The sequence below is a fragment of the Amblyraja radiata genome, chromosome 41 (genome assembly GCF_010909765.2).
Source record: "Amblyraja radiata isolate CabotCenter1 chromosome 41, sAmbRad1.1.pri, whole genome shotgun sequence".
In the NCBI taxonomy this organism is placed as follows: domain Eukaryota; kingdom Metazoa; phylum Chordata; class Chondrichthyes; order Rajiformes; family Rajidae; genus Amblyraja; species Amblyraja radiata.
This window is the reverse complement of record NC_045996.1, coordinates 14,494,878-14,512,320: the sequence shown is the minus strand read 5'-3', so window position 1 is coordinate 14,512,320 and position 17,443 is coordinate 14,494,878. Positions and strand designations below refer to the sequence as shown.

Sequence of the window (17,443 nt, the reverse complement as noted above, 5' to 3'; positions counted from 1 at the left end):
TTGTGTCGTTTTAGAGTGATTATTATTTATTCTCAGAGGAAGGGTGCCATTGCAAGACCTGTTATTGAAATTCAAAATTGCAAATGCTGGAGGTTGATCAAGCGACACTGGACAAAGGAATGCAGGCCACACTCAGCTGAATTCCAGATATTAAAGATATTCTTTCCTACCCTAATAATAAACTGCTTTTGGTATGGTGGTAACACACAGTGAGACACCAAACAGTAGTATTTAGTTTCATTTTAGAGATACAGCGCGGAAACAGGCCCACCGTGTCTGCTCTGACCAGTGATCCCCGCACATTAACACTATCCTACACACACTAGGGATAAATTTACATTTATACCAAGCCAATTAACTTACAAACCTGTACATGTGTGGAGGAAACGGAAGATCTCGGAGAAAACCAAAGTCACGGGGAGAAGGTACAAACTCCGTACAGGCAAGTCCCGTAGTCAGGATCAAACCCGGGTGTCTGGTGCTACAAGGCATTAGCTCCACCACTATGCCCCCCCCCCCCTTCATGGTCAAAACCTTGGTGAATTTTGCAGATCAGAAATACAATGGAATGAGCTGCCATTAAGCCCTTCAAGTCTGTTGCAGTTGTAGAAGACGTTAGTGAGACTGCATCTATAATATTGTGTTCAGTTCTGGGCACCATGTTATAGGAATGATATTGTCAAGCTTGAAAGGGTTCAGAAAAAAATTACGAGGATGTTGCCAGGACTAGACGGTGTGAGCTGTAGGGAGAGGTTGAGCAGGCTGGGTCTCTATGCCATGGAGCGCAGGAGTATGAGGGATGATCTTATAGAGGTGTACAAAATCATGAGAGGAATAGATTGGCTAGATTCACAGAGTCTCTTGCCCAGAGAAGGGGAATTGAGGACCAGAGGACATGGGTTCAAGATGAAGGGGAAAAGATTTAATAGGAATCCGAGGGGTAACTTTTTCACACAAAGGGTGGCGGGTGTATGGAGCTGGCTGCCAGAGGAGGTAGTTGAGGCTGGGACTATCCCAACATTTAAGAAACAGTTAGACTGGTCAAGTCAATCCGGTAGGCGGCGCGACTCTCGTCAGCTGCGGCCTCTGCAGTCCGTCTGCGTTTTTATTATTTTATGTCTATGTTTTTATGTAGTTTTTGTTATTTTTGTTGGGGTATGTGGGGGGGGTAACTTTTAAATCTCTCCCTGCACGGGAGACCCGACCTTTTCTTTGTCGGGTCTCCGTTGTCGTTGGGGCTGCAACGAGGACGGCCTCCAACAGGAAGACCGGGTGCTGTGGTGCCGACTACCCACCTCACCGTCGCGGAGCTGGCCGAGTCCAGAGCGGGTGGAGCGGTGGTGGACGCTGCTGCGGCCCGACCCCCGGAGATTCGTTGGCTGCAACTGCGGGTTTGGCGGACGGTATCACCGGGAGCCCGCGGGTCCCTGGAGGGAGACCGCTTTTCGGGGCTTCCGCAGCGGCGACTTCTCCCGCCCGAGTTGCGGGGTTGAAGAGCACCTGGAGCGGGGCCTTACAGCACCGCCCCGCGCGGCTTGGAATGGCTGCGGGCTGTGAGCGCACGCCGGGGGCTCTAACACCAAGACCCGGTGTGCGACCTTGCATCACCCTGCGTGGCTTTAATGGCCACGGGACAATCGCCATCGCCCGCCGGGGGCTTTGACTTTGACTCTGACATCGGGGGGGAGAGTGCAGTGGAGAGAGAAGTTTTTTTGGCCTTCCATCACAGCAATGTAATGGATGTTTATGTAAATTATGTTGTGTCTTGGGTCTATTTGTTTGTAATGTATGGCTGCAGAAACGGCATTTCGTTTGGACCTCAAGGGGTCCAAATGACAGTAAATTGAATTGTATTGTATAAGTCAAGTCAAGTCAAGTGAGTTTATTGTCATGTGTCCCTGTATAGGACAATGAAATTCTTGCTTTGCTTCAGCACACAGAACATAGTAGGCATTTTCTACAAAACAGATAAGTGTGTCCATATACCATAAATATAAATATATACACACATGAATAAATAAACTGATAAAGTGCAAATAACAGAAAATGGGTTATTAATAATCAGAGTTTTGTCCGAGCCAGGTTTAATAGCCTGATGGCTGTGGGGAAGTAGCCATTCCTGAACCTGGTTGTCGCAGTCTTCAGGCTCCTGTACCTTCTACCTGAAGGTAGCAGGGAGATGAGTGTGTGGCCAGGATGGTGTGGGTCCTTGATGATACTGCCAGCCTTTTTGGGGCAGCGACTGCGGTTTGGAGGGATGTGGCCCAAACGCAGGCAAGTGGGACTAGTGTACCCGGGCCGGTGTGGGCGAGTTGGGCCGAAGGGCCTGTTTCCACACTGTGTACCACTCTGTAGCTCTAAACAGGCCCTTCAGCCCATCTTGCTCATGCTGGCCAACAAAATGCCAGAGGCCACCATCTTTGATGCCAGAGGCCACCATCTTTGATGCCAGAGGCCACCATCTTTGAGAGGGGCAAGTAGCCGAGACTGCTGAGACGTCATTTTAAAGCGACAGTTGGGGGCGAGTTCCGTGCCGGCCGCCATCTTTGTGAGGGGCGTCCGAGCGTGGTTGCGTCATATTCGGGCGCCCCCGCCGCTGTTGAGGCCCCCCCGGGTGTAAGTGGGCTGTCGAGCGCCTGATTCCGGCCATGGACGGGCCGCCGAGGAGTCTGCGCGGCTCCTGCCCCTTTGTGGAGGACAGCTTCAGCCGCCTCTCCTCCCAGACCAACATCTACGGCCTGAGCGCCTTCCCCAAGCCCAAGGGCGGCTGCGACCTGCTGACGGCCACCCTGAAAGGGAAGGTCATCTGCTTCAGGTACCAGAGCCTCCGGCAGAAAATCCGGCCTGTGGCCAAGGAGGTGCAGTTCACCTACATCCCAGGTAATGAATGTTCGGCCCATCGTGCCCCTGCTATCCCAGCCAGGCAGCTCCCCAATGGGTGGCCGGTCTCCTGTGGCCCTGTCACCCACTTCCCAATCCCAGCCATGGATTTCCCAGACATTTATGGTCCTGTCACTACATTCCCAATCCCATTGGGAATTCCCAATCCCAGCCATGGATTTCCCAGTCATTTATGGTCCTGCCACCAGATTCCCAATTCCATTGGAGCATTCCCAATCCCAGCCATGGATTTCCCAGTCATTTATGGTCCTGCCACCAGATTCCCAATCCCATTGGAGCATTCCCAATCCCAGCCATGGATTTCCCAGTCATTTATGGTCCTGCCACCAGATTCCCAATTCCATTTGAGCATTCCCAATTGGAATCACAGGAGATCCCACCTGTGATCCAGCCACCAACTTCACAAACCCAGCCATGGATTTCCCAGACATTTATGGTCTTGCCACCAAATTGCCAATCCCATTGGGAATTCCCAATCCCAGCCATGGATTTCCCAGCCAGTTATGGTCTTGCCACCAGATTCCCAATCCCATTGGGAATTCCCAATCCCAGCCATGGATTTCCCAGTCATTTATGGTCTTGCCACCAGATTCCCAATCCCATTGGAGCATTCCCAATCCCAGCCATGGATTTCCCAGTCATTTATGGTCCTGCCACCAGATTCCCAATTCCATTGGAGCATTCCCAATCCCAGCCATGGATTTCTCAGTCATTTATGGTCCTGCCACCAGATTCCCAATCCCATTGGGAATTCCCAAACCCAGCCATGGATTTCCCAGCCATTTATGGTCCTGTCACTACATTCCCAATCCCATTGGGAATTCCCAAACCCAGCCATGGATTTCCCAGCCATTTATGGTCCTGTCACTACATTCCCAATTCCATTCGGAATTCCCAATCCCAGCCATGGATTTTCCAGACATTTATGGTCTTGCCACCAGATTCCCAATCCCATTGGGAATTCCCAATGGATCCCACCTGTGATCCAGCCACCAACTTCACAAACCCAGTCATGGATTTCCCAGTCATTTATGGTCCTGCCACCAGATTCCCAATCCCATTGGAGCATTCCCAATCCCAGCCATGGATTTCCCAGTCATTTATGGTCTTGCCACCAGATTCTTGGTCCCATTGGGAATTCCCAATCCCAGCCATGAATTTCCCAGCCAGTTATGGTCTTGCCACCAAATTCCCAATCCCATTGGGAATTCCCAATCCCAGCCATGGATTTCCCAGCCATTTATGGTCTTGCCACCAGATTCCCAATCCCATTGGGAATTCCCAATCCCAGCCATGGATTTCCCAGCCATTTATGGTCTTGCTACCAGATTCCCAATCCCATTGGAGCATTCCCAATTGGATCCCACCTGTGATCCAGCCACCAACTTCACAAAGATGTTCTCCTCCTCTCTCCGAAAAAGAAGGGTTTCGGCCCGAAAAGTTGCCTATTTCCTTCGCTCCATAGATGCTGCCGCACCCGCTGAGTTTCTCCAGCTTTTTTGTGTACCTACCAACTTCACAAACCCAGCCATGGATTTCCCAGTCATTTATGGCCTTGCCACCAGATTCCCAATCCCATTGGAGCATTCCCAATTGTAATCACAGAAGATTCCACCTGTAATCCAGCCACCAATTTCCCAATCCCAGCCATGGATTCCCAGTCATTTGTGGTCTTTTCATGTTGTAAACATGTTTACAACTAGGTTCCCAATAACAGTGTTTAAGAAGGAACAGCAGATGCTGGAAAATCGAAGGTAGACAAAAATGCTGGAGAAACTCAGCGGGTGCAGCAGCATTTATGGAACGAAGGAAATGGGCAACGTTTCAGGCTGAAACTATTCTTCAGACTGATGGACTAATCTTCATCCATGGACTAAATCAGTCTGAAGAAGGGTTTCGTTTCGGCCCGAAACGTTGCCTATTTCCTTCGCTCCATAGATGCTGCTGCACCCGCTGAGTTTCTCCAGCACTTTTGTCGACCTGAGAATTCTCATGGGAACGGGTGCTCTTCCAGGCGAGGCGTGGTGAGTGAGATTCAACAATACCAATAATCTGGAGAGTAAAGGGCGTGCACGCAAGTGGGAGCTTGTTTTCTGGCAGGAGGTTTGCAGTGTTTGATCTGAGAGTGTCTTCTTTTTATGCTTCCCCCCACTCCCGTCTCCGCGCAGTTGATGCAGAGATCGTGTCTATTGATGCTTTCAACAAGTCACCCCCAAAGAGAGGTCTGGTCGTGGGAATAACCTTCATCAAGGTGAGGTCACGTGCCAGCTGGCTTATTGTAATACACATCAAGGTGCAATAAAACTTATATGTTTGCATGAAGCCCTTACATGAGGGCTTACAGCGTGAATCAGCCTTCCTATTGTGAAGTTAATGCCACTGTGTGTTCCTGTCTGTACAGGACTCTGGGGATAAGGCCAGTCCCTTCCTCAACATTTACTGTGACTATGAGCCAGGCTCAGAGTACAACCTGGACTCGATCGCACGTGAGTATGTGATCGTAACGGGGGTTCAACTCATTGAAGATTTGATTCCAGGACCCGTATTCCTCTTGAAAAGCAGCAGCTTATCTGACAGTGCGGCGCTCCCCCACCCCCCCTCTCTCGCTCTCCCATGACTCCCCCCCCCCCACATCACCCAAGCCCGCGCTCACTCCCCCTCCCCCACATCCATATGTTCACCCACGAACCCCTGAGCCTTCAAACCCCTACCCCTCCCCCCCGCACCTTCATCCCCCCCTCCCTGGCTTTTATTCCCCCCTGACCCCTACCTTCCCCCACTAACCCCCCCCCCCCCCAGCCTGTACTCCCCACCCTCCCACACATTCCCCCCTTCTCCCCCACCCCTATCTCTGGCCTGTACCCCCCTCCCCCCATCTCTGTGCTCCTATCCCCTAATCCCCGATGCCCCCAGCCCCTATCCTCCTTCACCCCCTGACCCTATGTCTCCCTTGCTTTCCCCACCCCACCTCCAACCCCTGTCCCAATGTCTCCCCTGCTCCCCAGCACTACAGTAGGAGCATTAATACTGGTTTTATGCTCCAAATACCATGTCTGCCTGACTTGGGGGGGTAAGTTGTTGCACATCGAGACTTGTGGCAGGCGGGGACGGTTGGGGGGGGGGGGGGGCTCGTTTAGTTCCCCCTCACTCTGCCCCGTGTGTTTGCTCCGTGTTGGCGGAAGGCGGGAGGGAACCGGAGCGCCGTGCGGTGGGTCACAGTGTGAGAGAATGAGTTCCGACGTTTGTTTGCAGAGAGCTGTCTCAACCTGGAGCTGCAGTTCACGCCGTTCCAGCTTTGCCACGTGGAGTGAGTATTGCCGTTCGTTCATTATTACCGCGGTACAGTGAAAAACGTTGTGTTGGAAGGAACTGCATCGAAGATGGACACAAAAAGCTGGAGCAACTCGGCGACACCAAATGTCTGCCTCTAGTACCCCTCTCCCTGAGTCTAAAGAAGGGTCTCGACCCGAAACGTCACCCATTCCTTCTTCTTTTGTGTGGCGTGCGCAGCCTAAAGTTGTTGGACAACTTGTTCTATTTGATATTCCGTTTGTGCACGTCGAGTTGATTGTATTAGTCGAAACAGGGCGGACCACGTGAAGGTTGCAATCTTCCACCCCACCCATTCCTTAACCTTGAACCTCTGGATCTCTGGTCCTCGATTCACCTACTTTGGGCGAGAGACTCTGTGCCCCTACCTCATGATTTTATACACCTCTACAAGATCACCCCTCATCGTCCTGCGCTCCAAGGAATAGAGACCCAGCCCGCTCAACCTCTCCCTACAGCTCAGACCCTTTAGACCTGGCAACATCCTTGTAAATCTTCTCTGTGCCCTTTTCAGCTTGACAACATCTTTCTTCTAACATTGTGCCCAAAACTGAACACACTACTCTGAAGAAGGGTCTCAACCCGAATTGTCTCGACCCAAAATGTCACCCATTCCTTCTCTCCAGAGACGCTGCCTGTCCCGCTGAGTTACTCCAGCTTTTTGTGTCTTTCAGTGAAAAGCTTTGTTTGTGTGCTATCCAGGTAAATCACACTGCACATGAGTACGGCTATGGTGCTTCAGATGGTGGGTACCAGACGGGTGGAACCGCTGCCTCACAGCGCCAGAGACCCAGGTTTGATCCTTACCTCAGGTGCTGTCAGCGTGGAGTTTTCCCACGTTCTCCCTGTGACTGCGTGGTTTTCCTCCGGGTGCTCGGGTTTTCGAAGGATGAGAGGTGATCTCATTGAAACATATAAGATTGTTAAGGGCTTGGACACGCTAGAGGCAGGAAACATGTTCTCGATGTTGGGGGAGTCCAGAACCAGGGGCCACACACAGTTTGAGAATAAGGAGTAAGCCATTTAGAACGGAGACGAGGAAACACTTTTTCTCACAGAGAGTGGTGAGTCTGTGGAATTCTCTGCCTCAGAGGGCGGTGGAGGCCGGTTCTCTGGATGCTTTCAAGAGAGAGCTAGATAGGGTTCTTAATGATAGCGGAGTCAGGGGATATGGGGAGAAGGCAGGAACGGGGTACTGATTGGGGATGATCAGCCATGATCACATTGAATGGCGGTGCTGTCTCGAAGGGCCGAATGGCCTCCTCCTGCACCTAGTGCCTATTGTCTATTGTTTCCTCCTGAGTTGCTCCAGCACTTTGAGTCTAACTCCCTTCCTATTGCAGGGTGGCCAAAACAGCACGTGGCCTCCCCAGATGACAACGGTGCTAATGTAGTGGGAGACGCTGGACTTGATTAGCGCGGCGTGTGTGAATGTTCTGCAAGTGTGACCGCTCTCTCCATAACACAGGGTTCAGGAGGGGAGTGGGCGTGAGACCGTCTTCTTGCTCAGCGGCCATGACCACCAGATCCACCTTTACAAAGAGGTAAGCTGTTCCCCCTCCTGGCTCCAGGTCCCTGCTAACGCGAGCTGCAGTGGCCAGCAAGAGCACCAACTAGAATGAATTAATTAATTAATTAATTAATTAATTAATCAATTAATTAATTAATTAATTGGTTGATTAATTGGTTAATGGATGAATGAATGAATGAATGAATGAATGAATGAATGAATGAATGAATACTTGATTGTTGCCTGTGACAAGTCACAGTGATATTATTTGTTTTGCATACACAAGGTATGCAAAGAGGAGCCACGTAAAGGGCATTGACAAAGTTACTAAGTATCCCACGCCATGTTTCTTCCTCCACCCTAGCCGCCCCTCCCCCACCCTAGTCTCCCCCCCCCCACCCTCGTCGCCTTTCCCCCACCCTAGTTGTCCCTTCCCCACCCTAATCCTGCTAGTTCCACTGTTCGTATCCCTTCGTTATCTCTTCACCTCTTCCACAGCCAACAATGGACCATTGTGGGCTCCACCTTTCCTGGATCATTCTAGGCTCTGATTCATTCTTCGTGCCTTCTCATGCCTCTAGTTTCCCTCTCCCCTGAGTCTTAGTCCAAAGAAGGGTCTCGACCCGAATCGTCACCCTTTCCTTCACCTTAAACCTCTGGACCTCTGGATTCCTCATGATTTTATACACCTCAATAAGATCGCCCCTCATCCTCCTGCGCTCCAAGGAATAGAGTCCCAGCCTGCTCAACCTCTCCCTGTAGCTCAGACCCTTTAGCCCTGGCAACATCCTTGTAAATCTTCTCTGTACCCTTTTCAGCTTGACAACATCTTTCTTATAACATTGTGCTCAAAACTGAACACACTTCTCTGAAGAAGGGTCTCAACCCAAAACGTCACCCATTCCTTCTCTCCAGAGATGTTGCCTGTCCCGCTGAGTTACTCCAGCATTTTGTGTCTACCTTTGATTGAACGCAGCATCAGCGGTTGCTTCCTACACATCACTCTAAATGTTTCTTTCACCCTAGAATGAAACACTGCATCAATTTGAAGAGCAGCCGGTGGAATTCTTCTTCCCAGAGTTGACAAACTTACCCAGCCAGTAAGTAATCATTGTTTATTCCAGTGTCAGGTTTGGACGGGGGGGGGGGGGGGGGGGGGGGGGGGTGGATGGGAGGGAGCTTGAGAGAGCAAGAGGTGGCGAGGGAGAGGGTTAGTGTGGAGAGAGACGGAAGGGTCAGGAGAAAAGGAACGGGTGACGTTTCGGGTGATGAAGGGTCTCGACCCGAAACGTCACTGATTGGGGATGATCAGCCATGATCACATTGAATGGCGGTGCTGGCTCGAAGGGCGAAATGGCCTACACCTGCACCTATTGTCTATTGTCACCCATTCCTTCTCTCCTGAGATGCTGCCTCACCCGCTGAGTTACTCCAGCATTTTGTGTCTACCTTTGATTTTAACCAGCATCTGCAGTTCTTTCTTACACAAGGTTCAGAATGAGCTCAGGTAGTACTGAAGTGTTGTGTATGTATTGGCTGTGTACTGGGTCTAGTGCAGGGGCCAGCAACCTGCGGCCCCTGGGCCGAATGCGGCCCGCAACCCGAAATCGTTCGGCCCGCAGGCGTTTTTTCCCCCCGTAATTATCCAGCCCGCAGATCTCCGGTACCTCCCGAGGCCGCGGCTCCCAGGCGCGGTGATGCATGGAGGCATACGCTAGCGGCTGCAATGGCGGAACTGCCGAGCAGCGCGGGCGAGCGCCGTGCGGCGAGCTCTGGATGTACCGCATCCTGCGCAAAGCCACCTCCACGGCCGCCCACCTGTGTCCGGGCTTCACTGTCGGGATCGGGGTTGTCAATAGGCCTGAGATAATAGACAATAGACAATAGGTGCAGGAGTAGGCCATTCGGCCCTTCTAGCCAGCACCGCCATTCAATGTGATCATGGCTGATCATCCCCAATCAGTACCCCGTTCCTGCCTTCTCCCCATATCCCCTGACTCCACTATCTTTAAAAGCCCTATCTGACTCTCTCTTGAAAGCATCCAGAGAACCTGCCTCCACCGCCCTCTGAGGCAGAGAATGTGGCCCGCCATCCCTCACAGACATGCGTCCTGGCCCCTATGCAGAACAAGGTTGCCGACCCCCCTGGTCTAGTGGAAGGTGTTGACGTGTGTTCACCTGACGCCCAGGTTTAAGCGGTGGGTCTGATTGTTACAGCGTCCTCTGGCTGGATGTGGTCAACATTCCCGACTCTACCCAGCGGCTGACGGCTATCGGTTGTCAGAACGGTTTTGTGAGAGTTTCGCACGTGGATCAGAAATCCAAAGGTTAGTGCCGTCACCACTGGGAAGTCGTTGACCCCCTGAAGACAGACACAAAAGCGGGACAGGCAGCATCTCTGGAGAGAAGGAATGGGTGACACTTCGGGTCGAGACCCTTCCTTACCCGGAAACGTCACCCGTTCCTTTTCTCCAGCCCATTCCATCTCTCTCAACACTAACCCTCTCCCTTGCCCCCTCTTGTTCTCAAGCTCTCTCTCCTCCCATCTCACACGCCGGTTGTCCCCACTCCTTCTCTCGTTCACTAGCTCTCTCCCATCCACCTCCACCCCCCGTCCCCCTGTCCCCACTCCCGTCCCCACCCCTCCCCACCACCCACCCACCCACCCTGGGCTCTCAAAATCTCGCTGCACCCTCCCGCACTCTTGTATTCTTCGAGGCTTCTGCTTGGTCCCAATATTCATGAGTTATAGGGGAAGAATTAGGCCATTCGGCCCATTGAGTACACCACCATTCATTCTTCTTCTTCTTCTTCTTGTGTATGGTGTGCACAGCCTAAAGTTGTGGGACAACTTGTTCTATTTGATCTTATTTGATTGTGCACGCCGGGTTGATTGCATTTGTCGAAACAGGGCGGACCACATGAAGGTTGCAGTCTCCCACCCCACCACCATTCATTCGTGGCTGATCTATCTATCTCTCCCTCCTATCCCCATCCTCCTGCCTTCTCCCCATAGCTCCTGACACCCGTACTAATCAAGAATCGGCCAATCTCCGCCTTAAAATTGCCCATCTTACTTGGCCTCCACCGCCATCTGTGGCCATGAATCCCACAGATTCACCACCCCCTGACTGAAGAGTCTGACAGTGTTTCTGCGACGTGTTGAGTGACCGCTGGTGTTCTCTGTGTCTCGGGCAGTGGTCCTGCAGAGTTGGCACGTTCAACAGGACGGCCCGATATCCACCGTGCTGCTCTTCCGGTTGCCGAGCGACGGGCGCGGCGACACGAGAGGTGGCTCCACTACGGGTGAGTAGCGGGAGAGTCTGTCCCCACGTCCCTCAAAGCGGCCACAGCAGCAGCAGCAGCAGCACAGAGGGATCTCTGCAGATAATCACTGCATCTGTCTACTTACAGCCATTTGTCCTTGACATCTCTCTGCCCCTGTCTCTGTCCCTCTCTCTGCCCATCTCTCTTCCACTCTCTTCCACTCTCTCTGTCCCTCTCTCTTCCACTCTCTCTGCCCCTCTCTCTGTCCCTCTCTCTGCCACTCTCTCTTCCACTCTCTCCGCCCATCTCTCTGCCCCTCTCTCTTCCACTCTCTCTGTCCCTCTCTCTGCCTCTCTGTCTGTATCTCTCTCTGCTCCTCTCTCTGTCCCTTTCTCTGTCCCTCTCTCTGCCCCTCCCTCTTCCACTCTCTCTTCCACTCTCTCTGCCCATCTCTCTGCCCCTCTCTCTTCCACTCTCTCTGCCCCTCTCTCTCTGTCTGTGATTCTCTCTCTGTGTGTCTCTTCGTATGTGTCTCTCTCTCTGACTCTCTGACTTCTTTCTCTCTCTCTCTCTCCCTATATATATATATATATATATATATATATATATATATACATATATATATTCTGCACTGTATCTTTCAGTTTGTTCTACCTATTGTAAAATTGTCCTTTGGTCTATCTATTGCCTGTGAGTTTGAACTGAACATGTATGGAATATCTGATTTGCTTGGATGACATAAAAACACAAAGCTTTTCACTGTACCTCAGTATATGTTACAATAAAGGGCCTGTCCCACTTACGCGATTTTTTTCGGCGACTTGCTGGCACCAGTCATAGTCGCAACAGGTCATCGAAAATATTCAGGCGTCACGTGTCGACATGTCACGGGGTGACGCCTGTACGGTCGTGAGTAATCGCCCAAAGAGTCGTACCTTGTTCTGGTCGCCGCTGGTTTTCAACACGTTGAATATTTTCGGTGACCTGCTGCGACTATGACGGGTGCCGGCAAGTCGCCAAAAAATCGCGTAAGTGGGACAGGCCCTTAATGAACCTCAATGTACAATTCCTTTTCTCCATTCATTCAGTTTGCCAAATATGTAGGAAGGAACGGCAGAAGCTGGTTTAAACTAAAGATAGACAAAAAAAAAGCTGGAGTAACTCAGAGGGTGAGGCAGGATCTTTGGAGAGAAGGAATGGGTGATGTTTGGAGTCGAGACCGCAACATCACCCATTCCTTCTCTCCAGAGATGCTGCCTGTCCCGCTGAGTTAATCCAGCTTTTTGTGTCTATCTTTGTATTCAATTCATTTTCTGACAATGTGTCTGTCATTGCCACTCATATTTCTTCCTTAAATAATTAACTGGCAAAAGGATTTAATAATGAACTCCTCAGATACTGCTGTATCTATTTTTGCGTTTATTGTACAATATCCTCTCTCCTCTCAGATCCTTGCCCTGGTGAGGTTCAGGCCTGTCTGGGCAATTATGATTTGCTGGTGACGTCTGCAATCGAACTATCAGTTGTGTACAGGTGAGTCGCTGAGATCAGGTAAAGGATCCTGGATCCATGGCCACAGTTAAAGCCACACCTGCCGCACCAGTGCTTTTAGAACGACGGTGCTGTGTTATCCGGCGCCTCGAACGTTTAAAAAACGAGTATTCCTTGATTTTTACTTTTACAAGTAAAATGTCGATTTTATACCCCGTTTATTCAGCTATGTTTAGTTTATAGATACTGCACAGAAACAGGCCCTTCGACCCACCGAGTCCATGCCGACCATCGATCACCCATTTACACTAGTTTTATGTTATCACACTGTCATCCACTCCCTACACACTCAGGGCAATTTACACACTCAGGGCAATTTACACACGCGGGGCAATTTACACACTCAGGGCAATTTACACACTCGGGGCAATTTACACACTCGGTGCAATTTACACACTCGGGGCAATTTACACACTCAGGACAATTTACACACTCGGGGCAATTTACACACTCGGGGCAATTTACACACTCGGGGCAATTTAAACACTCGGGGCAATTTACACACTCGGGGCAATTTACACACTCGGGGCAATTTACACACCGGGAAATTTACACACTCAGGGTGATGTTCACAATCGCGGCAATTTACACACCCGGTACATTTTATGCAATCAGCAATTTAAACACCGGGAAATTGACACACTCGGGGGTAATTTACACAATCGGGAAGATTTTCATAATCGGGACGATTTACACAATTGGGGCAATTTACACAATCAGGACAATTTACAAACTCTGGCGATTTACACAATCGGGACAATTTATACCCACAGAATTCAATTCAGCGGTGGAACTTTGATTTGAGAGAACGGGGAGAGAGAGCGGGGAGACAGATGGAGAGAGCGGGGAGAGAGAACGGGGTAGAGAGGGGGGGAGGGAGCAGGGGAGGGAGAGAGAGAGTGCGGGGAGAGAGGGGGGGAGGGAGCAGGGGAGGGAGAGAGAGAGTGCGGGGAGAGAGGGGGGGAGGGAGCAGGGGAGGGAGCAGGGGAGGGAGAGAGAGAGAGCGGGGAGAGAGGGGGGGAGGGAGCAGGGGAGGGAGCAGGGGAGGGAGAGAGAGAGAGCGGGGTAGAGAGGGGGGGAGGGAGCAGGGGAGGGAGAGAGAGAGTGCGTCAGGAAGAGAGAGCTTGTGAACATGGACGGGTGACGTTTCGTGTGGGGACACTTCGTCAGAGTTGCGTTCCTGTGTGATTGCAGGGACGTGCTGAGGAAGGGTCTGGATGACCAGGTGACACTGCCGGACAGTGACCAGTACGACAGTGTGCTTTGTGCGACGGTGGCTGACGTGGACTTTGACGGAGTAAAGGAGATTCTCCTGGCGACGTATGGACAGGTGAGGAGTTTAATGCTCCATCTTCCATCCCAATCACCCTCAACGTGACCTGATCCAACAAGCTGCTCAAGCCAGGCGAGCCCTACGTTAGAGGGAATAACATTTAGATGCAGGAGTAGGCCATTCGGCCCTTCGAGCCAGCATCGCAATTCAATATGATCATGGCGGATCATCCAACTCAGTATCCTGTACCTGCCTTCTCTCCATATCCCCTGACTCTGCTGTTTTTAAGAGCCCTATCTAGCTCTCTGCCCCTCTCTCTGCCCCTGCTTTCTCCCCATATCCCTTGATTCCGTTAGCCCTAAGAGCTAAATCTAACTCTCTCTTGAAAACATCCAGTGAATTGGCCTCCAATGCCTTCTGTAGCAGAGAATTCCACAGATTCACAACTCTCTGGGTGGAAAGGTTTTTCCTCATCTCAGTCCTAAGTGGCCAACCCCTTATTCTTGAACTGTGTGTGACCCCTGGTTCTGGACTCCCCCAACATCAGGACCATCTTTAGTGCAGTTAAGTAAAGTCCGATTTGGTTTAAGTAAACCTAAAAAGCTGGAGTAACTCAGCGGATCAGACAGCATAGAGTCATAGAGTGATACAACGTGGAAACAGGTCCTTCGGCCCAACTTGCCCACACCGGCCAACATGTCCCAGCTGCACTAGTCCCACCTGCCATCATTTGGTCCATATCCCTCCAAACCTGTCCTTTCCACATACCTGTCTAACTGGTTCTTAAATCATGCAACTGAACCATCCCAGCAACAAGTAGCGTGCAATCCTGAGCCACTATCTGCCTCATTGGAGAGCCTCGGACTATCTTTGATCGTAGATTACTGGACTTTATCTTGCACTAAACGTTATTCCCTTCATCAATATGATCATGGCTGATCATCCAACTCAGTATCCTGTACCTGCCTTCTCTCCATATCCCCTGATCCGTTAAGCCACAAGGGCCACATCTAACTCGCTCGTAAATATAGCCAATGAACTGTGGACTCAACTACCTTCTGTGGCAGAGAATTTCACAGATTCACCACTCTCTGTGTGGATTTTATTTTCTCATCTCGGTCCTAAAAGATTTCCCCCTTATCCTTAAACTGTGACCCCTTGTTCTGGACTTCCCCAACATCGGGAACAATCTTCCTGCATCTAGCTTGTCCAACCCCTTAAAGGGACAGTGAACCCCTTTTCACTGTACCTCGGTACACGGGACATTAAACATTGTTCCCACAGCCTCTGGGCCGGAGTCACGGACCTCTCTCCTCTCTCCCCGCAGGAGCTGCTGTGCTACAAGTCGTGCCTGGGCGGTATTCCCGACCCGGAGGCGGTGGAGTCGGGATTGTCCTCCCAGCTCCGGGGGGAATTCCGGCTGTTGTGGCAAAGGAGTTTCCGGAGCCCCCTGCTGTCCATGGCCTACGTCGACCTGACCTGCGACGGCGTCTGTGAACTCGCTGTCGAATCCCTGAAGGGCTTGCACATTCTGCAGGTAAGCCCCCCCCCCCCCCCCCCCCCCCGGCCATGGTTAGCTAGTGGTCCCCACCCTGACCAACTCTGGGCAGCGGTAGAGTTGCTGCTTCACGGCGCCAGAGGCGGGGGTTCGATCCTGACTACGGGCGCTGTCTGTACAGAGTTCGTACGTTCTCCCCGTGACCTGCGTGGGTTTTCTCCGGGTGCTCCGGTTTCCTCCCACACTCCAAAGACGTGCAGGTTTGTTGGTTAATTGAGACTTTGGTATATTGTAAAGTTGTCCATAGTGTGTGTTGGTTAGTGTACGGGGTGATCACTAGACTATTTTTATAAAACAAGACTATTACACCAAACTCAGATTTTCACAAAATAAATTAAAAATATCTTAAACTACATTTCACTTATGGACATTACTGCACGGACTCGATAGACTCAAGGGCCTGTTTCCATGCTAAAGATCTACACTAAGTTAATCTTCTCCAGTAAGCCCATTCTCAGCTCATTTTATAAAACTATTTTCTCCGAGTATTTTAAAATTCTATTGGTAATATCAAATAATTATTCTGCCCTCAGACTTTCCCTCAAATGTTGTTACTTTGATATTGATGCCACCCGGCCCTTCATCCGTCTCCTATCCCTTTCCCTCTCCACCTTGGATTAAGACCAGAAACTTAAATACCAATGTAGAAAGTAAACATTAAGAATAAGGGGTTAGGCCATTCAGAACGGAGATGAGGAAAAACTTTTTCACCCAGAGTTGTGAATCTGTGGAATTCTCTGCCTCAGAGGGCGGTGGAGGCGGGTTCTCTGGATGCTTTCAAGAGAGTTAGATAGAGGTCTTAAAGATAGTGGAGTCAGGGGATATGGGGAGAAGGCAGGAACGGGGTACTGATTGGGGATGATCAGCCATGATCATTTTGAATGGCGGTGGTGGCTGGAAAGGCCGAATGGCCTCCTCCTGCACCTATTGTCTATTGTCTATATTGAATGGCGGTGCTGGCTAGAAGGGCCGAATGGCCTCCTCCTGCACCTATTGTCTATATTGAATGGCGGTGCTGGCTAGAAGGGCCGAATGGCCTACTCCTGTACCTGGTGTCTATTAAGCATACTAACCATGCGTTTTTTTTTGTGCCGTAGCACAGTTTAACCAGCACGGCCGCCCTGGTGATGGACAGACTCCGGTGCAGAGTTCCGCTGCTGGACAACCAGGGATCGGGCGAGAGGGCGGAGACCGAGGCTGACGGACATCTGCCGGAATCTCCGGGGACCGTCACGGAGACGGATCGGGAGCAGACAGCCGAATGTATTGGTTGACGTTCAACCCACTGAGCTCCCTCTGCAACTGGTTCCCCCCCTCCTCCTCCCCCCTCCCCCCTCCTCCCCTTCCCGAACCGCTGATTCTTCCCGGGAAGTTTGGGTGGGACGTCCTCGCCGGTCGTGATCGAACGGGAAGGAGTGCCGGCTTGTTGGGCCGGACCGAGACTGCTGGACATTCTGCTTCGGACAGAGCGGGGGGGGGGGGGGGGAGGGGGGGGGGGGGTTGATCAGTGGTGCCATACTAAACCAGCACTCCACCTCCCCCCCCCCCCCTCCCCCCCCCCCTAACCAGCCCCATCAATAGTCTCCCTGTGACCTGCGTGGGTTTTCTCCAGGGACTCCGCTTATCTCCCACATTCCAAAGACGTGCAGGTTCATCGGCTTGGTGTAAAATGTTCCCTAGTTCAAACTCAAGTTACATTTATTGTCACATGCATCAACTGGTACAGTGAGATTTGAGTTGCCGTGCAGCCATACAGGTTAAAAAAGAACACGATAGAATTTAAAAAAAAAAAATTTTGATTTATTAGAAGCGAATGTACAAAAATAAAACCAACGGCAAATAAAATTATACAGTTATTGTACAATTGTAACTTTTTAGCTTTGAATTAGAGGAAAAGAACGGAAAAAAAGGCTAGTGAGGGAAAGAGTGAGATGTGCAAAGATAGGATCCCTAGATTACCAAAGTAGTGTCGCCTAAGAGTGAATAAAAGAAAGAAAGAAGAGAGGAATAGAAAAAAAATAAAAGGACAAAAAGAAAAAGAGAGAAAAATGAG

General features: G+C 51.0%; 1 protein-coding gene across 2 annotated transcripts; it reads left to right on the top strand.

Moving 5' to 3' along the window:
- Nucleotides 1–2,616: 2,616 nt before the first annotated feature.
- Nucleotides 2,617–17,443, top strand: kptn (kaptin, actin binding protein). 2 transcript variants are annotated; one of them, XM_033014494.1, is made up of 12 exons: nt 2,617–2,880; nt 5,070–5,152; nt 5,303–5,387; nt 6,154–6,208; nt 7,700–7,775; nt 8,768–8,841; nt 9,959–10,068; nt 10,940–11,047; nt 12,457–12,541; nt 13,754–13,889; nt 15,160–15,369; nt 16,488–17,443. In XM_033014494.1, exons 1-12 carry the CDS (start codon nt 2,649–2,651, stop codon nt 16,662–16,664), a joined length of 1,431 nt encoding a protein of 476 aa, XP_032870385.1. In that variant the 5' UTR covers nt 2,617–2,648; the 3' UTR covers nt 16,665–17,443. The 2 variants fall into 2 exon arrangements, with proteins under 2 accessions (XP_032870385.1, XP_032870386.1); XM_033014495.1 differs by lacking the exon at nt 15,160–15,369.

What these genes read in the sequence shown, in the direction of transcription:
- kptn (XM_033014494.1), top strand. Translation starts at nt 2,649, where the DNA reads ATGGACGGGCCGCCGAGGAGTCTGCGCGGCTCCTGCCCCTTTGTGGAG. An exon ending in TTGACAAACTTACCCAGCCA is followed by an intron (nt 8,842 to 9,958) that starts GTAAGTAATCAT and finishes TGATTGTTACAG; the next exon opens with CGTCCTCTGGCTGGATGTGG. An exon ending in GAGAGGTGGCTCCACTACGG is followed by an intron (nt 11,048 to 12,456) that starts GTGAGTAGCGGG and finishes CTCTCCTCTCAG; the next exon opens with ATCCTTGCCCTGGTGAGGTT.